This window comes from Nylanderia fulva, unplaced genomic scaffold (genome assembly GCF_048542155.1).
Source record: "Nylanderia fulva isolate GAGA-0341 unplaced genomic scaffold, ASM4854215v1 Scaffold22, whole genome shotgun sequence".
Classification (NCBI taxonomy): domain Eukaryota; kingdom Metazoa; phylum Arthropoda; class Insecta; order Hymenoptera; family Formicidae; genus Nylanderia; species Nylanderia fulva.
This window is the reverse complement of record NW_028190285.1, coordinates 2,182,903-2,210,389: the sequence shown is the minus strand read 5'-3', so window position 1 is coordinate 2,210,389 and position 27,487 is coordinate 2,182,903. Positions and strand designations below refer to the sequence as shown.

The 27,487-nt window shown below is 31.2% G+C and overlaps 2 protein-coding genes across 2 annotated transcripts; one reads left to right on the top strand and one right to left on the bottom strand.

Annotated features, from left to right (window-relative positions):
* Nucleotides 1–184: 184 nt before the first annotated feature.
* Nucleotides 185–2,289, top strand: LOC114932777 (glutathione S-transferase-like). Its single transcript, XM_029305160.2, has 5 exons — nt 185–325; nt 529–664; nt 867–1,034; nt 1,385–1,524; nt 1,618–2,289. The coding sequence occupies exons 2-5, from the start codon at nt 532–534 to the stop codon at nt 1,783–1,785; spliced, it is 609 nt and encodes a 202-aa protein (XP_029160993.2). The 5' UTR covers nt 185–325; nt 529–531; the 3' UTR covers nt 1,786–2,289.
* LOC114932763 (pyrokinin-1 receptor) lies at nt 2,055–25,162 on the bottom strand. The gene is given in 7 exon segments (XM_029305128.2): nt 2,055–3,962; nt 4,574–5,015; nt 5,350–5,567; nt 16,102–16,288; nt 16,290–16,497; nt 16,975–17,894; nt 24,982–25,162. Coding segments are annotated over 6 exon segments (1,836 nt in total). The 5' UTR covers nt 17,493–17,894; nt 24,982–25,162; the 3' UTR covers nt 2,055–3,699.
* Nucleotides 25,163–27,487: the final 2,325 nt, after the last annotated feature.

Below are 27,487 nucleotides of genomic sequence, written 5' to 3'. Positions count from 1 at the left end.
TTCTTATACTTTATGTAAATTCTGTGTATATATACGCATATATATATATATATATATATATATATATATATCTACTCGTACAGATGATATGCTCATGTAAATTAAATTGTCCAACGAGTTATTTTGTATACTGTGTGTGTGTGTAATCTCCGGTAGTCTTCCATAAGTGTTCCCTCAAGCACATCCTCAATATATGACTAGATACGTGGGATATCAAACGTTCTAACGCGATACTCATGGTCAGTCGTTCTCGATTCGTGAAGAGTTTTACATCGGCTGTCAGACTCTCGGTTGTCACGAGAATTTACGGATTCTAACTAGCAAGGTAATGAAGATATAAGATAATTATATTACTCTTCGTTTCATTTATAATTTATATTGCTAATAAATAATATTTTATTTTAATTATAATTAAAATATTTTAATTATTTAAGTAATATTTTAAAATAATAATGTAATATTTTAAAGTAAATGTAAATTTGCGAAAATATATATATTGTACGTTCATCATGCAAATATATTTTTCAGAACATGTCTACATACAAGCTAACGTATTTCAACGTCACCGGCCTTGGAGAACCCATTCGGTTCTTGTTAAGTCAAAGCGGCATCAAGTTCGAGGATGTTAGAATCGAGTTTGAAGAATGGCCGAAGATGAAATCCAGTATGTTATATAATTTCATATATAATTTTGTAATTAAATAGATGATTCAGAGACTATGACTCAGTTATTCTATGTTATTTCTTCTCTCTTTAATATATATTATAAAACTTTTATTTCGCGATTCTTGAATTCATCATTAAAGACACGTTTTATTGTTCTGTGTATAATTTAATTAGATTTTCATGATTTTCTTTTTTTTCAGCCATGCCAATGGGGCAGGTACCGGTTCTGGAGATCGACGGTAAACCGTATCATCAGTCCAAGGCCATCGCCCGTTACATAGCTAAGAAGGGCAATCTGTATGGTTCTAACGAGCTCGAGGCCTTGGAGATCGACGCTGCAGTCGAGACTATCGACGATTTAAGACAAGGTAAGGCTGCAGCGAGCGCAGAAAAATGACAAAACGAATTATGTAACCAGTATACGTGTAATGTATGTACGTGTAGCTCTCGTGACTCTTCAATATTTCCGCTGATATGAGACACAATATAGTCAATATATGATGCAATCCACATTGTATACATATAGGTACTTTTATGTCGATAAAAGAGAAGCTGCATTTGGGATCAACAAGCCGTTCATTTCCTGAATGATTGTCACATTTTACATATCATTATCGTTCTCCTCTCATGACTCTTCTCTCCTTTCACGAAAGAAAAACAATATAGATTTTATATATGGGTAAAAAAAATTTCGACATGGATTAATTAATTCTTGTAGCTCTATCCACTTATTATTGGGAAAAAGATCCCGCGACCAAGGAGAAACTCAAAACGGTTGCTTTCGAAAAATTGCCTGTTTATCTTGACAAACTCGAAGCTCAAGTGAAGAAGAATGGCGGACATTTCGTTGGTGGCAAGGTAAATAATTTTCGAAGATCTCGTACCAGATTTTTTTCTCGCTATCTTTGTAAGAATATATGTAAATATATATATCTGTTTTCTAATTTTTAGCTGACGTGGGCAGATCTTCTATGGGCTGCATATTCTGAGTATCTATGCTTTGTTCTGGGCGGTGATCCAAATAAAGATCATCCGGAATTGAAGAAGTTGGTGGAAAAGGTTCGCGCGCTTCCCAAAATTAAAGCATACCTCGAGAAGCGACCGAAGACTCAATTGTAAATAAAATAATTTCTACTTTTTTATTTTTTTGACAAATTTGTTACGTTTAATTGCTAACTCGTTTCGCTACGTTTTATTTAAAAAAATGATTGATGATTGGTGCATATTGCAAGTAACGTTAATTTAAATATGGTTACTGTGCAATTTATTCTAAAAATCGCTAATATTGCTAAATACTAATTTGTAAATACAAATGCAAAGAAAATTAAATCTTATCGAATAGAAATGTTTTACTCCAAATCTTAATTTTAACCCTTTTTTTAAAGAAATTGCCTTATCATTGTTTCCTCATGAACGTAGAAATATCCGAGATAATAATCAACAAAAAATAAAAGTTTTTTAAGAAACATGTTATTCTGAAGTAGCAACAAGTGATAACACGCATGAAACTGTCGACATATTATTACAGATAATCGTTGCATTTTTATTTAGCAAATTATATGCATAAATATTATACAGTTATTATTTATATAAATGGCAATAAAAATTCAGCGTGTACAGATACATTTTTTTATCGATCAACTGAAACTCAACTTGTCACAATTGATACGATATATATGTATGAAAAAAATAAAAAATATTATAATTTATTAGAAATTACATTATATGCACGGATAAGCTGATGGCATCAATAAAAAATATATTTGGTTACAAATATTTTTCAATTTTATTTTATATATTTTATATATATGTATATATCAATAATGGATTGCAAAACATATTAATCTTATCCTTATAATAATATAACTTTAATTCGTATAGTTTTGCATCTAATATAGATTTTGTTCTATTTATAATTAATATAGAAAGCTTTCGAAAAGAAAAAATTATTATATGTATATGCTATTTCAGAAATAGATAGTTATACATGACTTTGATATATGACTTTTTGTATTCTTACGATGAATAGAATATGCTCTAAAAGTTTAGCTATTTATTTCTTAAACATCCTGCATATAAATAATTTTCCTCAAAAATTAGTTTTGCAGATTTGATACTATCAATGCCATCAAAGTGTATAATTTTGTGCAAGTATAGGACGGGCATGTTCTTTTATCTATATTGATAATGAAAGACAAGATAACAAAAATATATTGAAAAATAAGTTACACAGGCTTTGAATTTTATACAAATTTTTTTTTTTGATTAGCGTTAAAGTCTTACAATTAAAAATTATAAACTTATGAAATATTAATATTAATATAGACGATAGGAACACGAAGTATGTTACGCGGTCTTGTATGTGACAGGTCGTTTCACTTGATTATAAACATTATGACTTTACGTTATCAGCAGAAAACATCTTTATCATCAAGTTTATTATATACATGCTTACATTCTTAGGAACGTCGACTGCAAATATCTGCGTAAGACTAGCATTATTAACAATCATGCTGGAGAGAAATAGAATATTTGCAAATGTATGTAATTTAAGAAGCATCCAACTATCTTATTCACGCCACAATTTTACTTGCATAAAATCATTGACAGTATTTATATTTCTATCAACACCTCAATCACAGACAATGACTTTAACATATTTTCTTCATTCTTTTCTCTTATTTATCTTATGTTAAATGTGCATCTCTTTGCAGATCAATATTTTTTCTCCTTTTACAATAATAATATCTTCACGAAAACAGACTCCAGTCAAGTTTGATGCACATTCCGCATCCAATTCATCCTGATGACATCTCATATGTCCGTCACGCAATTAGATCCACAATTGTGGATTTGCAAATTGTTAAAGTCTTTGCAGATAATATAGTATATGTTCTTGTATAGAATTGTATGTGGATGTTGTAGTGTGCACCGTCACGAGTTTCTTAGTAAAAGCCTTCATAAGTCTGTATGCGAAGATCGCGTTTGAGAAACCACTTGAAGAGGCAATGTTTCGCCGCGATGAACACGATGTCAAGTAACAAGATCGCAGTTTAACTCGCCCATGTACTGTGCCAACTCAGACCCGGTAAACTCAGTCTCGTCGAGATCCTGAAGACTGGAACTACTGATTGTATTGGCACTCTCGATGCTTGGATGACTCTGGAATCGTGATGACATCGCTGCGACCGGCGCTTTTTCCGGTTTTAATTTTGCTGAACCGGTAGATCCATTTTTTCGGTGCTGCGCGAAGAAACCTTTGGTGCCAAGGCCCAATCTCTCCGTAAGGATTCCTGCTGGAAATTTTAAATATTCGGTAATATCTTTTCTAGTTTTTATCTTCCTTAATTTTTATCGGAACATATGAATATGAATTAAAGCAAATAATCGTAATAAAAATTAGAAAGAGAAAAAGAGTAATAATTAATATTTTCTTTCCAATTTTTGAAATATTTGCTTTAAAATTCTCTAAAAATTTTTAACTAGACATTTTCTTATCGTTATAATATCTCGATTATGATTACACAAAAAATTGCAAATAAAGATAAAGAAATTTTAAAATTTCTTATATATCTTATTACTATATCTATAAACGCTTGAAGTGTTTACGCAAAATGAATCTAATTAAATCTATTTAAATAATTTTTTAAAGTGTCATTTCAATAATTGTTCAGATAAAGGCACTTGAATCCTTATCATTTGTATTTTTGCTAGATATAATATTTATCCTATATGTACTATATATACAGATAGATGACTATAGCGAAATGTGTGGATGTGTGCTTGCGGATAAAATTACTGAATCGAATAAAAAGGGCTGTTTCATTGATCTAACGATCACTGTTAGGGATATAGGGACCTACGGATTAATTGACGTTGCGCAAGCACGTGGGCAGACGGACGCTACCTAAAGTGACAGCTTTCGGTGGCTTAGGTATCCTCAGCAGAAACTCGTTCGCGGCCACGTTGTTGTTGCCCTCGTTGTTAAGACCTTGCTTGCTCAACGTCGTCGTCATGGTGAGTTGGCTGGAATCGGAGCCTCTCGACATGCTTCTGGCGTAATCTCGGTAGACCGCGGTCTCCCTGTTCGCGACACCGGGTCTCGGTTGCTCGCTTCGCGATATCGCAAATCCGTTTGCCTCGCAGGCATTATTCACGTTATTCGCTAGCGGGATATGAGTCAATCGTTGCTGCTCCTCGCTGATGGATATCGAGGGCGACTGCTGGATGCTGTCGAATCGAGGCTTCATAGATTTCTGGTATCGCGACAGACTGGTGTAAGTTGTCTGTTGTCGAAGACTATCCCTGCGAGACGAGAACTTCCCGACGCAGTTCTTAGATAGCATCGACTGCAAAAAAATAAGATTGCGAAATTATCCTTGCGGAATTTTTCAACTGCTTGAGCTTTGCAATTTTTTTCTGTAATCGAATATTTTACATTTTCTAGTTTAGAGCTTCTATTATAGATAAGAAAAATTAAAACATATGCATTATCTGTGCCTAAATATATTTAATGTAAATATGTGTATGTAATATGTATTGTATATTGTATGGATAGTAGTTATTTATAATTATGTCGCATTTTTCTACTTGTTACAAGCACAAGTAGATTATAAAAGATTGTTCGTAAAATGAGAAATTTGTCAATTAAATCCAGTTCGCAAAGGATACTTGAAAACTTACCTTGAAAGCTTCCCTGAACTTATTAGACATGATATTGTAGAGGAGCGGGTTCACCGTTGTGGATAGATAATAGAATACTCCTGACACATAAGTGAGTGTGGTATACACTATGATCAGAGCTTCCGCTGGTTCAGATGTGGTGCTCTGCGCATATACGGCCAATAATCTTTGTGCGTGAAATGGTGCCCAACAGATGAAAAAGGCCACCACCACTGCGACTATAAAAAGAAAAAGGGATATTTTGTTAGCGGAAAGCGTTTATTTGGTTTATCGCGCGTACAAAATAGGGTGTAAAATGAAATGAAACCTACATCGTTTGCGCAGCAAGATTAGCGCATAATTAAATTACCTAGACGCTTTACTCAATTTCCAGGAAATAAGGGAAGCCAGATGTTCTCCCTATAATATAAAGGTACTTGAAAATTTAAACCTGTAAACTTTCATCGATAATTTCAAGTGGGAAGGAATTCATGATAATAAGGAAATTTATATAGCAGAGAGAATTCTCGATAATATTAAGAGAGCTAAAATATAAAATTAGAAATATTTTTGAAATTTTTAATTATTTTTTTACACATAAAACTGTGCTGGCTTTTACTGCCTTGTTCTTTCCTTTTTTGATTATTATTACAAGAGCCTTAGCTAATAAAGTTAGTTATTTTGGTATAAATAAGACATATGTCTTCTGAGCAGTATCAGTTTGAAAATTAGATTTATTCTGAAGTTAATAAAATAAGAGATTATACATTTACAAGATGCAAACAATAAGTACGTTGATAACACGATGAATCTTTTATAAAAGCGTATTTAAAAAAATAACTAACATTGCAGCTGTTTGCGTGCACATTTGTCGCCGTTTTAGATCACGTTCCGCGATTTCATTACTTCATACAAAGAACAGAAACTTATTTTATTACGTCTACTATTCTCCACTAACTGGGAAACGTCGGAGTTTTCGAGACGTAAAATGATCGAAGTTTCTTCAGAGAGATTTTCGCATAACGCATACCAGGTATCGGAAGGAAGAATGCATCGTTAGCACGGTGCATTTAATATTATTAAGCAGAGTGCTTGGTAAAACTTAGGAAACGCTACGTGAATCATGACAGAAAGCGGTGTATACTTTTTGCTAAGGCGGATTTTCTTCCTTCGATTTTCTGAAAATCTCTCAGATATTTTTTCGACCTCTGCGATATCCGGCTATAGAGCTTTCGTTCTTTCATTATACGCGTGCCAACAATCTTAGGCTATATAATTTTTATATTTTTATATATACAATCCTGCTTTTTTACGTCCCTCATTTATTATATAAGATGCTGCGGTGAGGTAACTAGAAGATAAATTTTCTGAGAAGACCGTCTCTCTCATATATATTACGAGTTTGAATATCTTAATTAATTTGAGGCTATAAAAATGTACCGTCATTATACATTATATTGAAATGATATTTAAATATGTGTATAATTAATTTGTGATTTTTGCTTTTACGCATAGTTTATTCAATAGTAAGAAATAAAATTTCCTTCAAACTTTTGAAGCCAAGCACGTGTCTCATACATTTGTCAATCTTAATTAATCTAAGGAGTAACACTGAAAATGCCCTACGAATATTTTTCATCTATTTATACATTAACACTAATATAAAACAAGTTAAAAATTTACGAGCCACATATTGCGAACACGAGTGCAATTAAATATTAAACCACCCATTTATGATCCTAGATAGCATATTACGAGCAATTTCTCGTTATGTTGCTTAACTCGTATACATTTCCCGTATAAATTCTTCGCACGAAAGTCAATAATGGTTGTTTTCTGTATTTAATAGAAGGGAAGAATGATATAATGTTTATTTGAAAATTCTCGAAGAATTATGACAGCAATGCGCAAAAAAGGAAAAAAGTTGTTAAGCGGCTATAAGGATTCTCGACACGAAATATTAAATCGGCAATAAAAATGCTTGAAAATGAGCATGAAATTAATAAGTTTTGTTGTTAAACTTGTAAACTTTTATCGATAATTTCAAGTGGGAAAAACTCGTGATAATAAGTAAATTTATATTATAGCAAAGAGAATTCTCAAAAAAATTAAGAAAGCTAAAATATAAAATTAGAAATACGTTGAAAAAATTGTATATCTTTATAAGTAATGCTATGATAACTGATTGGCATAAGTCGTAAAAATTAATCTTCGATAAAAGAACGGAGATAGAAAAAAAATACAATTCAAGAAATATTACGAGAATATTATCTTGACATTTCTCTTCATAAATTATGCACTGAAATTTTTGTGCCTCGCGAAGAAACTAAAATACGAAAACTGAAATTAAATTTAGTCCTCGACTAAATAGATTTATTGATATTTATTTATTAATATTTTATTATATTATTAATATTTATTTATTTAAATTGTTTTCCTCTTTTAAAGGTTAAATTTTACGTGATATAATTAAGATAAAAGTATATATATAATGTGGGCAATTAATATTCAACGTCAAGGACGCTTTCAACGTCATAACGTATCGAATTTGGGAAAAGATTTATTAATAATAAAGGAAAATTGATATAAAAAATATAATATACGTGAAATGGTAAATATACATAATAAAAAAGAAGCTTTGCTTTTCACTTATATGAACTATATGAAATATGAAATATTAAACTTATATGAAATATTAAAGGATAAAGAATGTGATGGCTGTCACAGTAGCGAATAATTTATATATATAGGAGGAAATAAAGTCTGGAAAAATTGACTCACGCAAATTTTTACGAAACAGTAATAATATAAAACTTGGAAAGTTATGTATTAATAATATTTTCCTACTTGAAAACTTAACAGACATAAAACTAACTCAAATGTACTTGTAATATTACTTTAAGATAATGTAATTACTTTAAGAATCATCGTCACTCATAAATATCATTTTTTAATTTATGAATTTATTTCTGTCAAGTATAGTTTAAGAACATTCGAAAATATTTGAAGGAAAATAAAATTCAGTTGATCAAAAACACATATTTTAAATAAGGCAATAGCTTTATATCACTTTAATTTGCGTTACTAAAAAGCAAAAATAAAACATTGCAAACTCTGTTAAAGTTTGAAAAATATTCATAATACATATTTTTCATATTTTCCTGTCAAATATCGAAAACCTGTCAAAAAGCTTTCTGTATATATAATCCAAAAAAGTTCTATAATTTTCAGAATTCGATGTTTGCTGATGAACCTTTACAATTCATCGAATATTGCGACCGTGAATATATAACTTTTTGGTCGATGAGTAATCAAAAGGGTCCGAAAATATTGAATCGAAATATCACTTTCATGTTTTGCAGGTTTTTTTGATAAAAAACATTCGGTCGCGCAGAAACATAAAAAAATGTGACCTTTTTTTGTAAAAAGGAAATCAATTTTATTACTATACGCACGTTTTGTCGGATAAGCGAGATCCGCCCACGAATTCTCGACGGTGCGATGATCGACATTTTTATTTCGATTATCTATTTCGCTTAACTCACTATCGGGAAAGATAGGTGATCCCACGCGGATCATAAATTCGACTGAAGGCCAACACTACTATATCGCAACTTTCGGAATAATTTTCTGTTTTAGCTGATTGATTTTACATCTGGATATTGCTACTTGAAATAAACATATATACCAACGTTGCATTATTACTTTTCATTAAACTATGTTAAAATAAGTCACATATAAATGTATTGTTACACAAATACGATTTAATAGCGAAGAATTATTATAGAAAAAATCACGCGCAATTATTATATAATATACAAATTTATTTAATTTTTTATTTAAATATGCTATATAAATGTAATAATATATATTTTTTAAATATTGTCATTTCGCGATTTATAAAGATATATGCATTCGATGTCTCTTACATATGAGTTATTTTTTCAATGGACTTTTTAATATAATATTACTTTTATTGTACGATAAATAAATTACAGCAAACCTTTCTGATCGAAATTAAATGTAATTTCCGTTTATTTGCAAACGCACGCAGTTGCGAGCGATATTCGTCTTCGATCGCATAGAAACGAGGAAAGGAAGGAAAATAGAGACGCAAAGTGTAATAAGCACACAAACTTTTTTCCTTTTTCAGGAAGCGTATTGACGTCCTAGATGGGGCCGAGTAAATGAAGGGAGAAGTTCTTAAATACACGTCAGAAGGAGAGACGAGGTAATTTGCCGGAGATCCGATGTTTCTTTCTCCTTCGCTTCTTGATAGCCAAACAGATTGATAAATCGATATGTCGCAAGAATGGGACGGCAAATAAACGGTTATTATCTCGATGCATTTTGCGATATCAAGAAATCGAAAGTAAGAGAGAGAGACGTGACGTTTTATTTTTAGTGCAACACGTGATCTTCGAGTACCATTTGGAAGCTATATAGCTTAGGACTTAGAATGTGAGTAGAATCCGTAACGCTATTCTTATATATTATATCAATTTTTATATATCGAGAAACAGTGAAATATAATTTTACATTTTAAAATGCATTTTTTTTTGGTAAATTATTAATCTCTGGATTATATCGATTTGTTCGAAATATTTCGATATTGCATGTTTCGATATATAAAACCTCGCGAAAGATTTCGTCTTTTCTCGTTGGATTTCCGTCTATTATATCGGAAAAAGATTACATTGTATGAGAAAAAGCTAAACTTCTTAACTAAGATACAGTGTATATTTTCTCAGAGATGCATCAGTTAATAAAAGTTCTACTTGCGATCAAATGACTTTATCCTTTGTAATATAAATACAAAAATATAGAGAGAATGAAAGATCTCCTGGGTATTATTATTCTTTTAACTTTTTTGGAGAGATTCTTTTTCGATGATATGCAAAAAATTTACGAACAGTTCTTTCAAATAGAGTGTTTGTTTCTATAATATTCTTCTATAAGAACATTAAAATCGCGTTAAGCTTAAGAAATTTGATCTCGCAATAGCTGCATGCGCATTTTTTTTCGTCTTCGTCAGGCATAATAATTAACTCTTATAAACTTTTGCTGACGTGGTGATTTGTTTAATATATGTACAACGTATAGAATTTGTGGGATGATTTATGTTTGACTTGCGACATTTAAAAAATATTCACAGGTATTTTTAAAAAATAAAAATACGAAAGAGACCGCTTAAATTAAAATGTTTTTGATGTTGACTTACTGATGCATGTATGAATGATAATTTACGATTCAGAAGATTTGAAAAATGCCATAATTATTCAGCATAAATCTGAGCATGATTAGCAAGAGACATGGAAGCTTCGACACGATCGGGAATATTATTGGGAGTCTTACATCAGCAGATTGTGGTCGGAAAATAAATTGGAATCGCTTAGTCCCTGCACATCGAGAAAGCAAAACTATAGATAACTTGCACAAAACACCGTAAAATGCGATAAATATGTCATGTTTTGTTTCTATGTCTCTTTCTTATCACACTATCATTTGTATAAAAAAATTTATATAAATTATCTAGCAATTACACACAGAAAGATAACTAATTTACTCATAATAAATACGATTTAATTTGAATTTTTGTTATAAAAATGTGACATTTAAAATTGGTGATAATTACTCTAATGCATTTCTTTCTATTTATAAAAATTGAATTTGTTAAAGTCTTGTTTATTGATCTTTATTCTATATATATATATATATATATATATATATATATATATATATATATATATGTGTGTGTGTGCGTGTGTGTGCGTAAAAAGATTAATATATAAATTATTAACTTCTACAATTAATGTGTAATTACATCTCAATGCATTTTTCGTATAATATAATATAAAATGACTTCATCTATTATATACTTGAAAATTTTAGTATAATTAAATATATATATATATATATATATATATATATATAATGTCCGATAAAATACGTTCTTCTAAAATGCGAGTATAAATTAATTCTAAAATTAACAATTGCTCTCTATACATATATCACATTTTATTTTTTTAATTTTTCGATTCTACATATGCTATTGTATCATATTTACAAAATTATATACGTAACACAATAATCCCCCCAATGGGTACACCTTGACGTGGTGGGAGGGCTCTAGTACCTTGATGGACAATCTTATATAATTTTACCATAAAAGATTGTTCTGAAAGGGAAGCCAAGTACCCAAAATGCATTATCGTGGAGTCTTTGCATAATAGTCTGATTTCATTCGAGAAATATACGCGACATCGTAAAAGAGATAATTAATTTTACTAACTGTTAATAATTACTATTACTGATAATAATATTAAATTAACTGCATTATCGTGAAAAATGAAATATATAACGATGCGACGTTCTCGTGCTTCGTTTTTTTTTTTTTAGTTTAATCTTTCTACGGTTGATTGAGACATACGCTCAAATATAATGTATGTTATCTTGAATTATTAAAATTCCAAGTATATAGCTCTCCTGTAAAAAATGTATCATATACATTACTAATGTTACGCGTATCTATGAACTTTGACAATCTTGACAACCTGAGAGCAGAGAAAGCATCGAGCGTTGCGAGAGCAATTCTAAGGTAAATATCTTTATTATTTTGTATATTGATTGTTATATAAATCGTGTATTAATTCGATTTGTTTACTTGATTCATTTAAACAAGCAAGAATTAGAGAAAAATATCTAATATTTTAAAAGTTCTGTAAAAATTTCTATTCAAGAAAAAATAATAGTTATTTTATTAATTTATCCACTCATTACTTGTATGCATTAAATATAAACTTTAATAAGTACAATAACAATTTTTTGTAAAATAAATTAAATATTTTGAGCGCCGCTATGATTTTATTTGTTTGTGACAGATCATCTTAAGCTGAGAAGATCTAGGAGAGGCATCGCGTATTTACGGAGCAACCAAAAGTGAGTTTATTATAATTTACATTAATACGTTTTCTTTTATTTGAATGATATAAAGAGGGATTCTGAAAGCAAGACTTTAATTTTATAAATTCTATGAAAATGTCTACTTAAACAAAAATGGTTTTTTTTTAAATTTATAAAATTATTTTATATTTATATGTCTGCTTATCTTAGTATGCGGATATAAAATTCGGTGCCTTTACTATAATAATTCTTCGAAATATTAATTAATTTGAATGCTTCCATAATTTTGATTTTATATTTGCATATTATCGCAAATATCACGCAGAATGCAAAAATAACTAATTCTACTCATCGTAATAAATGCAATTTAATTCGAATATTTATTGTTATATTTAAAATTGATGGTAATTATTCTGATGCATATTTCTTTATATAATATATTCATATAATTTTTATATTTATATAAGGAGGATTGAATTTGTCAAAGTCTTGCTATATTGATCTCTCTATTTAATGTATAATATATCATATACTATATATTTGCTTAAACTTGCTTCGTGAAATTCGACAACCTTGAGAGACCAGAGTTGAAAGAAATTAAATAAAGAGGTTGGAGCGAAGGAAGGGCATCTGATTTGTTGAATTAAATCAGAGCTTGACGTGAAAGATTAGAAGCGTGAAAAGAGCACATTTATCTACGACTATTATCGCGCGCACGAGCGGAATAATTCTCTCTTCTCGAAGGCTTCGTAGCACGTGGAATGTGAGGAAGAGAAAAAAATGAGAGGATAACTTATGAGAGAAATACCAATATAACGGTCGAGATCCCATTTTCTCATATTTTACATTTCGTCACCTTATTTGAGGTGCCGATTTGACTTTTTTGCGTCGCATGAATATCATAATACGCGCACAAATCGATTCACCCTGGAAATTGATGACAATGCGATTTTTATAAGCGCCGTATAGAACGGTATTAAGGCAAACATTGGTCGGCGAAGTTGTAAATCTTACATGTTTATGTTCAATTCTAAAGTTTATGCTCATAAAGTTATATCCGCTTAAAATCAAGCGAGGAAACGTTTTATTATCCGTCAATAAGTTTACTGTCCGTTAGTTAATTTCCACGATTTTGTTAACAAGAGAAAAATTCGATTTTAATTTTGTCGAAAAAAATCTGAAGAATCATCAAGAAATTAATTATAATAATGAGAGTTAAAGTTTATTGTGTCGAAAGAAATTAATTAACGTCAATACCAAAAAATGCAGTCCTCATAATGTCTAATTAAGAGTGGAACTCTCAGAATTATTTCGCTCGACGTCTTCGCTCGCGTTTAATCGATAAAAGATATCCCTCTAGAACGAATAAGAATAAAGTCGGAGATTACTCGGTTTATTTTGCTTATTTCGTCAAGATGTGGACAAATCGAATCCAGTGATTCCGAAAATTTCGATCCCTTACTAAACGTGAGTTATTTATTAATTTTATATATATATATTTGTATCACGGACAAACGTTGATACAGTAAGAATGTCGTGTCCCGTGAAAATCTAGTAATATTACCACACTCGAAGATATTTTCTATCTTTACGAAGATTGTAAAGAGACGATGCGAGTCGATGATCGTGAATAGCATGAAGGAAAATTATTTTTATCTTAAACTAAAATTGGCAGAAGTAAACTTCAAAGTATATATACTTCAGTTTTTTGGAGAAAAATAAAAAATTTCAAAAACATAAAAATATAATAAAAAATAATTGAAAATCTCTTTTTATGCAAAAAAATGTATTTCCGACAAGTAAAATATTCTTTTCAAGAATCTTTTCAAGAATCTCTTTTGAGTTTGGTCTCGTCCCAAGTTAATGTAAACTATTATACCAAAAATTCAAGAATAACAAAAATATTGAAATATTTAAAAGTAAAAGATAATATATATGTGTGTGTATATATATACAAATAAGATATATTTTTCCTAAAATTTTTATTCCGTAACCGAATATCGAATGTGTTCGTAACCCGAGGCGGAATAAATGTCACGTGAATAAAGACTCGTCTCGTCATGTTGAACGACGTCAATATCGTATAGCGAGAGAATTTTATGCGAGATTATAAAATCCCAGGATCAGTGCGTATTTCGTCCTGGGGAAGTCAGAATTTTTCAGTGTAGTTTTGTGATATTTATGCGATCTTCTCCCCAAAAAATTTGGGAAACTAGGACACGTCGAGGCGACAGAGCTCGACCCGATTGGAATCGGTCGTTCAATTTGGACAATCAGGTTCCTTTTTCGATGTTTTCCTCGTTTGATTTTCAAGGCTGACATTTCGAACGACGCGGATTTCAACAGCTTATTAAATATGCACGAATTTCGTGGAAGTAAACATGACATCTGGTTTTTCATCAAATCTGATTTGTAATTAACTGAAACGTCGGGTTAGCTAGTATGTATTTTTTTTAAATTCTATATAACGACATTCCATCGAAGAATTGAAGCATTTAGAATATCTGACCTTTGCACAAAATTATGCGCGACTCTTGATTTCGTTAAGGAGATTTTAATTGGCGCCTAACATACCATTCTGTCTCGTAATTAACGAAGCCTGCCATTTAGACAATTTTATGTCAGTATTATTTTGTTCTTTTATTACAATTTTTATTATATAAAAAGTGACTGTTAAGTATCTGTATAATTTGCTCTTTTAATCTTTTAAGCTTTCAATTGTATTAATATTTATCTATACCTTTGAAAAGTACAACTTTCTCACAAGAATTTATCCAACAAATGCTTTCTTTCAATGAAAATTTAAATCATGCCGATATACTTGTTTATGACATTATTTATAAATTATTAAAGCGCAGTAAATCTTCAGTATATCTCAAAATAATTAACACGCACGAATTTACATACTTTACAAAGCTGGTTCAAGAATATCTAGTTAGTAAACCTTTGTAATTATATTGTGGAAGCTTGTTTTGAGTGTTTAAAAGCGTTTGCATTTTTTTACAAGACAAAAATGACTAACGCGATACTTTTAAATAATGTACACGCGAAACTGTGCGAGCTAAATTAAAGTACGTCTAAACTAGAATACTTAGAATTATTTATTTAATAAAAAAAGAGATAACGCAGAGTTCATCGATGAGAAAAAAGAAAAATAAAGAGAAAAGAAAATAAAAATAATGAAGATAAAATGCATAGAAGTAAACGAATAACACACTAATTGACAGATTTTAATTATAATATCTGTATGCGATAGATTTGATTTATATAATCTGGTACAAAAAAAAAACTGAATGATTCGCACAATAATTTGGGACAATCATTAAAATTTGAATAGTGACAATACAAAAAAAATTTATGGCTTAATAGAACTTTTATTGAATACATTGCAATATCATGTAAAAAAAATGCAAAGTGAAAAAGTAGGACGCAACAGATGCATCGCTGATTTTCTCTTCTTCTTAGAGAACAAAGTTTTCCTAGCTTTAATTATATATATATGTGTATAATATTACAAGTTTTTAAATTAAAGTTCCAATTGAATTTAAAATTTATTGAAGATTATGGTGTTCCACTTAGCTGTGGAAAAACCTGCCACATAATTCGACCTATTTACCTTGAGATTCTCGCATACCGAAGTATTCCAAGTAAATTCCTTGAAAGTCAGAATAACCAATTCACTTGGATTTTTCCTCAAATTGCGAGCTTAAATGGATCGTCGTCAATCCTTTCCGTGGAATAACTTGCGCGCAGATTTCGCGACGAAATCGTGCTTTCGGGACTCTCATCGTTCGAGAGTAAACTCGATGAATGATTTCCCGCACTCGGGGAAGAATTTTCCACGAAGGTGCGATAACATCTGCTACTTACCTAGCATGCGAATGACGTTTCTCTGCGCGTTCGCTCTCCCTCGATCCTGACTTCCAACAGGTACGTGATGCTTCTTGCTGTCGACGGTCAGCAGACTCGAGCGTCGCAGCTTGATGGCGATCAGTATGTACAGCACGGTGATGATCGTCATCGGCACCACGAAGAATAGGATGGTCGAGATCTCGAACTGCGTGCTCGATCAACGTCCACGTCGTGGAGCACCTGGCGCTGTCCAGGATAGCGCTCCCGTTGCCGTAGTCGTAGATGATGCCGAATTGAATGGCCTGTGGCACCGCGAGACAGAGAGCCATCAGCCAGATCGCCACCACGAATTTGATCGCCCGGGACAGCTTCGACATGGTGTGCGAGATGAAGGGATGACAGATCGCCACGTATCTGGGGGAAGGAAAATTCAAAGCGAATCTTTTTATATTATTTCAATATTAATTATTTTAATATTTTAATTTTTATGTTATTATTATTTAATATTATTTTAATTTTAATATTAATATTATTTAATGTTATTTTAATATTAATTAAAAAATTCAAAGCAAATCTTTTCATATTATTTCAATATTAATTATTTTAATATTTTAATTTTAATATTAATATTATTTAATGTTATTTTAATATTAATTATGTTAATATTTTAATTTTAATATTAATACTTATTAATATTATTTTAACATTAATTATTTTAATATTTTTATTTTAATTAAATTTTAATTTAAATTTTAATTAATATTTTAATTTTAATATTGTGTGCCGAGATTGCTTATTGCAATAATCTAAAAGTTAAAAAAAGAAGCCTTTATTTTTGAAAGATTTCGAAGAAAATGGTACGTAAAATCGAATAAGAATCGATTCCCTTACCTCTCGACGGTGAAGGCCGTGATAGTGAGAACGGTGGCGTTGGCCGAGGTCTCCGCGGCGAAGCTCTGAATGATGCAGAACGCCTCGCCGAAGACGTAGGGAAAGTGGGACCAAATGTAGTACATTTCCGGCGGCAGGCCGGAAACGAGCAGCAAGAGATCGGACACCGCCAGGCTGAAGAGGTAATAATTGGTGGCGGTGTGCATGGACTTGTTCCGGGCGATCACCACGCACGTGGAGATGTTGCCGATGAGCCCGGTGAGGAAGATCACCACGTAGATCACCGTGATCGGCAGGACGACGTACAGGGAGTCCCGGCGATCGCTCGCGGCCTCCTCCCTCAGGAAGGCGACGATCGTGCTCGAGTAATTCTCGCTTCGCGGATTTACATCGTGAATCGCGGAACGCAGCCTTAGACGCGAATCTCCGCTCTTCGAGAGTCCCCAGGTGTCACCCACCGTCTCCTCCAGGATCTTTGTCAGATTCTCGATCATTCTGCTCTCCTGTATCCTTATCATTCTTTCGAAAGAATCGACGGACGATCGTTCAGGATGACGTTTGGCCGGTTTCGAGCTCTTGAAATAATCGTACTTTCACCTTTCATGATAAAGATCAGGCTATTGATCTTTCGATATCTTTATACTCGCTGAATCCTCGCGCTTATTTTTTTGCTACTGGAATTTTATTAGCATATCTCAAGTCATCGTCACGCATAGTTAGTTATTGCGTAGACATATTTTCCCGTCAGTTTTGACATCCTTATACATATATATATATATATATATATATGTTCGGTTGTTGAATCTCAGCTTATGGTTGATTGACAAATTCGATATATTTTGGTCGAAGCGTATTTTTACACTCAAATAGAAGTATTTGACGATCCTTTCTCGCGGTTCATCTTCGTTCGCGTATTCAACCTAGAATCATAATGAAATTTTTTAAGTTTTCTTTTTAAAATCATTTTTTTAAATTTTATGTTCAAAATACAGATGATGCTGAAAGAGAGAAAGATGACATTATTGGAATAATTTGTATGAGTACGAGATTACAACATTTTCTATTTTTGGCGTTTGCAGTAATGCTGTATTATAAGTGGTGCTACGATTAGTATTGTAGAGCTCGAGTTTTCATTATCCGTCCATTAATGCAACATTCCGCATTCTCTCCCGCTGCTTCGATTAATTTCAGTCAATTTACGCGAATTGAGGAGCCGCCTGCAAATTCCCCAATCAGACTCGTGCAATTACTGTCGTTTCACAAATCACCCACACACATACATGTACTTTAATGTAAATTTTTATTACCATTATTATACAAACTTTATTAAATTTTAATTTAATGTAATTGTTTCTTATTTATGCACATTTGACACATTTAATTTTATAACATTTAACATTTTACATACGAGTATATAAAATATCTTTTTTTGGAGTGACCCAATTTTGCGAGCGTAGAAAATTATTTTGCGAGTCTGCGATAAATTTTATTTTACGAGATTTGACGCGACCGATTATTTATCTCCGTTACGATGTCCAACTGTACGATGAATTATAATGTAATCTCATTGGTAAAATTTTATCAGTGATATTTACTATCAATAATTTCCTTCACTATTCGTCGATGCAATATATGATTGATATATTTCGTTTGAGTAAATGACACGTTTCATATATAATCATTATTAGAGCGTAGAATTAATCAACGAATTATCTGTTTAATCTCTCGCAAATTATGAAATAGCAAGTTTTCAAAAAGTTTCACTTGCAGAGAAATAATTCCCGGTTATGTATATATGATATCTCTTGTTTGTTAACGAATATCCGCCTCTTTCCGCCTCGTCTCTGTCATGTTAATCACTCTCTAACAAGAGTCTTGTTTTCCGGATATTTATATATATTTTGTTGACCTGACACATCACTTCACGCCGAGTTCCCTTTATTATACATACATCTCCGTCTATCAGTAAAATGTCACATTTCTCTAAATATAAAAATCGTTATGCAAAAATGATGAAAAAATAATACCTTTGCCACAAAAAATTTAGTGCAAATGTGATTCAATATATATAACAAAAAATGTTTAGATATTATATACTATAATTTTTATATACGTATATAACGTAGTATATATTTTTATTAAAAATTATATTTAGATATATATATAATAATTTCGTTTACTTGCGTAAAAGAAATTTTGGTACATGTTACGTCTCCGCAAACAATCAATCAATTTGTTGATAATTAATCACTTCCTCTAAATATGCTGGAGATCGCGGTCTCGATTCTAAAATTTATTTTCCTTTATTAATTTAAAACGCTCTCCGGTTTTGTTTATCAGCCACGTGAGCTACAGCCGGCTATCGTTCCGGCAAATAAACTGGACACTGTGGAATGCTTTCCAAAAGCGACAAACTGCACACACCACCACTACCTCAAACTTACTCTCGTACACAGAGTGCTTAAACACGTTCTGCATCGCCACGCTGAATACTATTTCCACCCGCGAGCACTAATCTATTCCTCAACTTCTCTTCGATTTTGCCTCCATTCGATGATGCTGTAATCGGCAACGTGAAACGCAAAAGGCCCGCGGTACAGAAACACCTGACTCTATTTTTGACACCATTGTGGAATTGTTCTCTCAATCCAGCATGATCTAATTGCATTCAAACATTCATTGTTCGGAAAATAGTTGAGTTTCTAGATTTATTTTTAACTGAAATTATTTATACAATTTTGGATTGTACAGAGAAAGATACTATGATAAATGTAATTAATATTTTATGTAAAATCGATTTTTAAGATTTTCAAATAGTGACTATTTTTGACATCATTGTGGAATCGTTCTCTCAATCCAGCATGATCTAATTGCATTCAAACATTCATTGTTCGGAAAATAGTTGAGTTTCTAGATTTATTTTTAACTGAAATCATTTATACAATTTTGGATCGTACAGAGAAAGATACTATGATAAATGTAATTAATATTTTATGTAAAATCGATTTTTAAGATTTTCAAATAGTGACTATTTTTGACACCATTGTGGAATTGTTCTCTCAATCCAGCATGATCTAATTGCATTCAAACATTCATTGTTCGGAAAATAGTTGAGTTTCTAGATTTATTTTTAACTGAAATCATTTATACAATTTTGGATCGTACAGAGAAAGATACTATGATAAATGTAATTAATATTTTATGTAAAATCGACTTTTAAGATTTTCAAATAGTTTGAAAGAAGAGATGCATTAATCTTCTTTGAGGAATTATGTTTTCCCATTTGTCAAACTGCTCGTATTCAGAAGTCATTGAATTTGTCTTCCTGCATTTATTTGATCGATATTTTTTTCGTCGTTAAAACTTTTGACAACTTTGACGTGCATTTTCGGAGAATGTCGACTTGTCATTCAATAAAAGTAGATCACGGTCGCGTCTTGTCAAACAAGATTTTGGAGCACCGGGTTAACGCATTTCAATTTATTTCTCTTTTACAGCTGTGTTATTTATTACCTTCTTCCACTTGAGTTTTATTTATAAAACGACGAGGCTGTTAAAGTAGCCAATGAAAAATCGCATCACAGTTATTGTTATTTCATGAGGTATTTTACGACTAAAATATTACAAGGGCGTTCTATTTAATTCTTTCCGTCATATATAGTATTTCATAGAAATTGCAAGTAAAAACCATAAATTAAAAAAGTTTTCTCAGACTATGAAGAAAATTTGAGATAAAATATAACAACATTGAATTAATTTATAAATAGTTTCTCGATCGAACTATGTCGTTATTTCGACATCGCTCTAACAAGAATCATTGGTCGTAAATCATGCTTGTTAAATTCTTCAGACTCAAATCGTTAGAATTTTATTTATGTTACACACTTATTACTTGCTTGCGCTTGTTACGACCATTATTATACTCTCATCGACTTGATTTACGTCAACGTAAGCGCAAGCATTTCGCTTGTTTGTTCATGCATAATACTTTTGAGATGTTAAGTCGCGCCATTTCCGCGCGATTTAACCGCCGAAAAGTCTTCCGCATGCACTCTTGCCATTTTCTAGTAAATGTGCAGTGTATTAATAAACAATTATTCTTGTTAGAACAAGTTGCGCAATATATAATGCGATGAATTCGGAGAACTATTTGTTTAATTCGAAGATCCACATCGCGAATGTTGTTCAAGGAACATATGTGTGAAATAATCGATCGCGAAATTAATCTTTCATTCGCGGAAGATGTCGACGGGAAATTGCATATTCGAAGCTATAATTCAATTTATCATCTATAATCCCACTTCGATTTCGCGTTATTGCTTAACTCGATGTAAATAAGAGCGGGAAATGTCACTTAATAGTCAAGAGTTATACCCGAGAACGTTAAACCTATATTTGTTCGAAACAAAGTGTGGAAAGCCGAGTAATCAATCGGTCGATCGGTCCCTCGGTTATGGTAATATTTACGCGTAATTAACGCACACGCTTGATAACGCGTTGATAATGCTGGGCGACAATTTCTCGCTCGACTGAGATCGAACGTGATGAGAGATACAGAAATGTACATCGAAGGAAGTACGTCGCGTTGAATTAGATAGTTCTCATAATGAATCCGACCGTCCACTCTATCATTTTAAAGCGTGCAATTTCTTTAATGTAAAAAGCTGCGAGAAAGCAGAAATGTTTCAACTAATTGTGAACATTTAAATAATTTGATATTATAATTATAAATATATAAATATACCATATATCTATAATTATATATATATAGAGTTAAAGTTAAATAATATATTTTTATTAATAGTGTTAATTTTTTAAATAAATATATTCTTCAAGAAACAATTTTTTTTAATTTTTAAAATTAATATTTTTTGCTATAATAAATTTTAACAAATCCAATATTGAAATGAAAGAATTTATTTATATATATTGAATCACGTTATAATTTCGGGAGGCTGGGAGTGAAATAAATCCAGTTATATTTTCGGTACGAAGCGCGGTCTTAGTTTTTAATAGCAAACACACAAGCTCTCAAGTGAAATCACATACTATCACTATCAAACTATTTTACTACACGTTTTAATATGTTTACCAATGGATGCAAAACAATTTGATTAATTATGACAGCCGACACGATTGTATGCCTCTTATAGAGAATTAATATCTTATTTTATCTCGAGATTACGTTATAAATCTTAATTTCATATATCATTAATCTTTTCATCAAGCAGCTTTAATATTTTATATTTAAAGTCAGATATGCGATAGTGATGATTTATAATAAAAACAAAAATGTAAATAACAATACATAATTATTTTCTTATGCTTGCGTCTGACTTGCAATAAAAAATCGATATAATTATACAACCACGTGTTTTAATGCACGTATTACAATCTCATGTTTTATGTAATTTGAGACACTTATATAGAGACAATTATTAACTGATAATACATGGTAATAGCTTTCGTATTATCTTCATTATAATAAGATTAATATTTATGTTTTCAAAGTTAAAAAAAAAAATTTCTCTATAATTAAAAAAAAACACTTGACTTTAGAAAATGTAGAGTTCTTTTAAAATAATTATTTAAATCTATTAAAGAGGTTTACTACAGTAAGATCTCACACTTCAATTATACAAAGTTCATTAAGAAAGGATTATAAAGAGAAAAGCTTGTATTATTTTTTTTCTATTTTTCTTTCTACTTCCCTTCATTACGTTGCAATTTTATTCTCTAATTTCATCATAGAAATTATGTATATTAAAGAAAAATTATGGCACGTATACTAAGAAAGAAGTAGAAAAAAGAGAAAAAAGCTGCATCAACTTTTGTATTTTCTTAAATAAAATAAACTTTTGTATTTTCTTAAAGTAGTCTTTGTATTCAGTTATAGAAAAATATCTCTCGGTTATGATTGCTCGCAATATTCGCGATTGCAGCATTACAGTTTCTCACATCGATCCTAAATATTATGATCACAAACCACGCGTTAATAAATTGGAATCTCGCGTGCGAAGATTGCTTCCTTCAAGATAGAAGAGTTTACTTATTACTAATTTACTTCCCGTCTTCCCTCAGTCCATAATAATTTGACGTGTATCGATTTGGGTTCTATTTGTATCATTTTATCTCCAAATATAGAAATGATGAGATTGCGTATATTTCTCCAATTTTTAGCACGAGAGAGTTCGATGTTTACCTAATATTGCAACGCGAGGAGAAATATAATTTCAAATATAAATGTCTAACAATTATAAAGTGAAATAACGAAAATATGCCAGGTATTCGATCTGATGAGCACTAATCGTTGCACGTGGATGTAGTCACTCTACCTGCTGCTGTATATCAAATGATCTGACGAAACGATGATCTTGCGTAAACTGGAGTTAAAGCCTTGATAGAAAAAGTAGATAAGAGCGTACTTGGTTGAATAACAAAGTTATTCGTCACAAAAGTGCAGCGTTTGAGTGAATATCGAATTGAGCTTTTAAACTTCTTGTTTTAATCTTTCTGCAACGTCAACGGATGCTCTGCGTGTGATCTGCGATTTTCTTTTTGGCTCCATTTGTCGATAACATTTTTTTACATACTTTTTGCTTCCTCTCATACAAAATCATCTTGCGAGGAATAATAGAGATGAATCCATCGTGATTCTTTCACCTGTTGCGCGAAGAGTATAATCGCTTGCGTGTTATTGTGTATATAGGAAGAGTCCGTTTGTTGTATACAGATCTCAGAATCGATATCGGAATATTGTCGATCGACGACAATAAACCTCCGGATAATAATTTTTCGGAAAACGAATGAGTTGCAAATTTACATTTAAATCCTCGTTTTCCGTCATAAAATGCACTTGATCGTATAAATCATGATCTGCTGCGAAATTCGAAACGGAAATTTTCGTTTGTATTCAAAACACACAAGTCATAAATTTTAATCTGAATTTACCGATCAACCTGTTGATTGTTAATCTCGATCACCCTGATATATATGTATAACATTTCTTTTATTATTTATACCGTTAACAATTTTAACTTTCTTCTAAGCTTTTTTCGAACAATAAGCTTTATTTTTTTAAATGTTATATTTTATGTAAAATGATTAAAAAAAATTTAGCACATAAATATAATATACCGATTATTTTTAAAATTTATTCATAAATATAGATTACATTTATTACGTCTCTTTTTTTATATTTTAATTTTTTAATTATTTCTAGAAATTGCACGTTACTTTTGCGTATGATAGAACATACATTCTTCTTTAGCCTTTTACTAGAATATTATAAAACGTTACGTACGTGCCATTCATTTTCTTATACCACGTGTATTATTTAACGAACCCCAAAATTAAAAATTATAAACGTAATGCATCATTTAACCTATGGAAAAAAATAGTTTAGACAATCATTCAAATATGCTACGATTTTTCTTACGTTTCAAAGACAACTAAAATTTATATCCAACAAAGAAAATATAGAATTTCGAACTGTCAAAATACGCTACTTTGGCGATGATATAGTTGATTACGAAGCAAGCGAAAAATAATACAAACCGAGAGAATCAATAAGCATCGTTGAAAAGCAATAGCAATGAACTTTAATACTTTTTAAAGAATGGATTCACTAAATAAAATTCAAATAAGAACAAAGGCCAAACGCACGCTAGCCTTGTGACAGCGTCACGACATTATGAAATCATTCATTAAAAAATGTACAGCATATCTTTTCCTCAATAGAACACAACGTCCGCAACACATGACATTTTTTCAAAACAAAACAATCTTTTCATTTTTACTTCTACTTCCTGCATACAAAATTACCTTAATCATCTCACATTTATTTAATATAATAATTTGTCACGTTTATATTAATCTCGCACCATTCTGCATGCTTATATATATATCTAAATTAATATTCTTTTTTACACATTTCTCACCCTTATTTTTTATACTTATTTTACAACTATAATATATATATATATATATATATAAATGTTTCCTTACACGATGATCTCTCAAATCCGGCGAAAATCCAATTTTTAACAGATCTGGGATGATTGCAGCACGACGTTACACGATCGTTATACGCGTCGAATTTATTCCCTTTCACGAGATCACGAGATCATACCACATCGCATCGTGCCGCGGAAAAAGTCGAACTCGATTTGCCGTGGAAATGCCGAATCCTCCCTCGAAACTAGCGCGTACCGAAGACATCTATGGTGGGAGAGTTTCGCGCCAGCGCGAAGATCGCGACCATCTCGATCCTCGTGCCACGGTGTGAAACTTGTCTGACAATGAACTTTACGAGGATGGGAATATTCAGTTGAGAATGTCACAAACGCAATGTTGGATTTTACATGCTAATTTTATGCTTTATTTTAGCAAAAATGTAGAATAATTACTCCGCTGGATTATTTACATTTAAAAAATTGGACAGTCTAATTTTTTCGAGAGAGAAAAAGAGTGTCTACAAGTTATTTATTCATTCATTTCAAAAACGCGAGTATCAGCTGTAGAACAAATTTTTGTTGTCATTTTATACCTTGTTTTAGCAAAAAATGTGGAATAATTACTCTACTACATTTATATTTAAAAAATTGGACAGTCTAATTTTTTCGAGAGAGAAAAAGAGTGTCTACAAGTTATTTATTCATTCATTTCAAAAACGCGAGTATCAGCTGTAGAACAAATTTTTGTTGTCATTTTATACCTTGTTTTAGCAAAAAATGTGGAATAATTACTCTACTACATTTATATTAAAAAAATTGGACAGTCTAATTTTTTCAAGAGAGAGAAAAAGAGTGTCTACAAATTATTTATTTATTCATTTCAAAAACGCGAGTCTCAGCTGTAGAACAAATTTTTGTTTAAGTTATAAGTTTCAAAAAGAAACGCAATTGATAGAAACACTCTTTGTATACATTATAATTTTTAATTTGATTATACACAGACGGAAAGAAATTTTGATAAAATAAGTGCGGCGGAAACTAAAGAAATCCTTTGTGTCTTTTAATTTTAAACTTTGGCCTGTTTAAACACTTGTATAAATACCTGCTGGGGGAAACTAAAGTGACACAGTAAATTTACGGCGAGAATAAAGTTAAGTTGCCTTCGTTGTCGCATGAGCCTCGTAGACATCTCATTCTCTTAAAAACGCTTTCTCGCACTACCTGCAACAGCACTTAATTGCAATTTCGCTGTTTACACGACGGCGTAATTTTTCATTAGCGACTTTCCCTCGTCTCTATTCAATTTTCTCACCTTTTAACATTCCAACAACCAGATGGCCTTTAAAGGGCGCTATCTTTGATAGCGACTGACTTTTTTTCCATTTACGCATATATCGTATATTTCGCCTTATCGTTGGATTTCCATTTCGATGCAATGAAATGCATTGCGGAATGTGCTCGATTGAAAACCATTCTCTCTGGAAAATTAAAATTTAATCGACATTGAGACCGCATTTATACGTATTAGATATTCACAAAGTGGTATTACTTTGAAACTTAAGTATTTTTATCCTTTCTTGTACAAAATTTATTGCAGAAATGTAATTATTTTTATGCTAAGACAATTTAAAATAATTTAAAGAGGAAGTATTCTCTTGATGCATTTTGTACATATGTATATATGCGATAAAATACATGTATGTACATATATGATGAAGACGTTTTATCTCGCTTGGTGTTTTTATTTTTTAAAGACTTGGGAATTTCATACAGACAGTCGCGTATAAAAATTTAACAAACGCACGTGAGCTACATTTTAAGTATTTTAAACTTGTCAGTAAAAAATGATCTCGATCGCTCTTTTTCTTTAGTATAAAATCCGCTATTTCATAAATAAAGGATGAAAAATGTAAATTGACTAAATGATTATTGATATATAAAGTAGATGTAAAGTAGATGTAAAAAAATGGAGATTCTTCTCTTACAAATTCGAAAACGAACGCTCGTTCTTCTGGAATTTGTTCGATGAATCAAAAAATCGAAGAAATACGATATATTCCGCAGATGCAAATTTTATTCGCTTATTTTTCGCGATTCACCATGCGCGCATTATCCGATTTTTTTGCTTTGCCTTTATCACTATTTCTCTATTATTCCTTTTCCCAATAATAATATGTTTATCTTCTCTTGAGATTTCATCTTTATTCCATTTTTATTTCCGCTACTAGAGACGACACTATCATCTCAATCCACAAGAAAAGGAACTTCCTTTCTACGTACACTGAATAGAAACTACTTACTTAGCCTGGAACATCGACAAAACTTTTTACGAGAATAAAATTTTACACTTTTTCCCCTTTTTATTGCATAGATACACAGGCAGATTGATCTCATGCGGCAAATTGTAACTTAGGGAATAAAAGTCATAAAATTCTTTCACTTTCATATATTCCAATGAAAAGGCGATCGATTATATAAATTCAGAGAAATAATTAAAAAATAAACAAAAATACAATTTTATATATAAATTATATTAACAGCATTTACATTTGTATATA

Excerpts from the sequence above, each read along its gene's own strand:
- LOC114932777 (XM_029305160.2), top strand. The coding sequence starts at position 532 with ATGTCTACATACAAGCTAACGTATTTCAACGTCACCGGCCTTGGAGAA. Across the intron at positions 1,035-1,384 it reads TATCGACGATTTAAGACAAG|CTCTATCCACTTATTATTGG; the intron begins GTAAGGCTGCAG and ends TAATTCTTGTAG. Across the intron at positions 1,525-1,617 it reads GACATTTCGTTGGTGGCAAG|CTGACGTGGGCAGATCTTCT; the intron begins GTAAATAATTTT and ends TCTAATTTTTAG.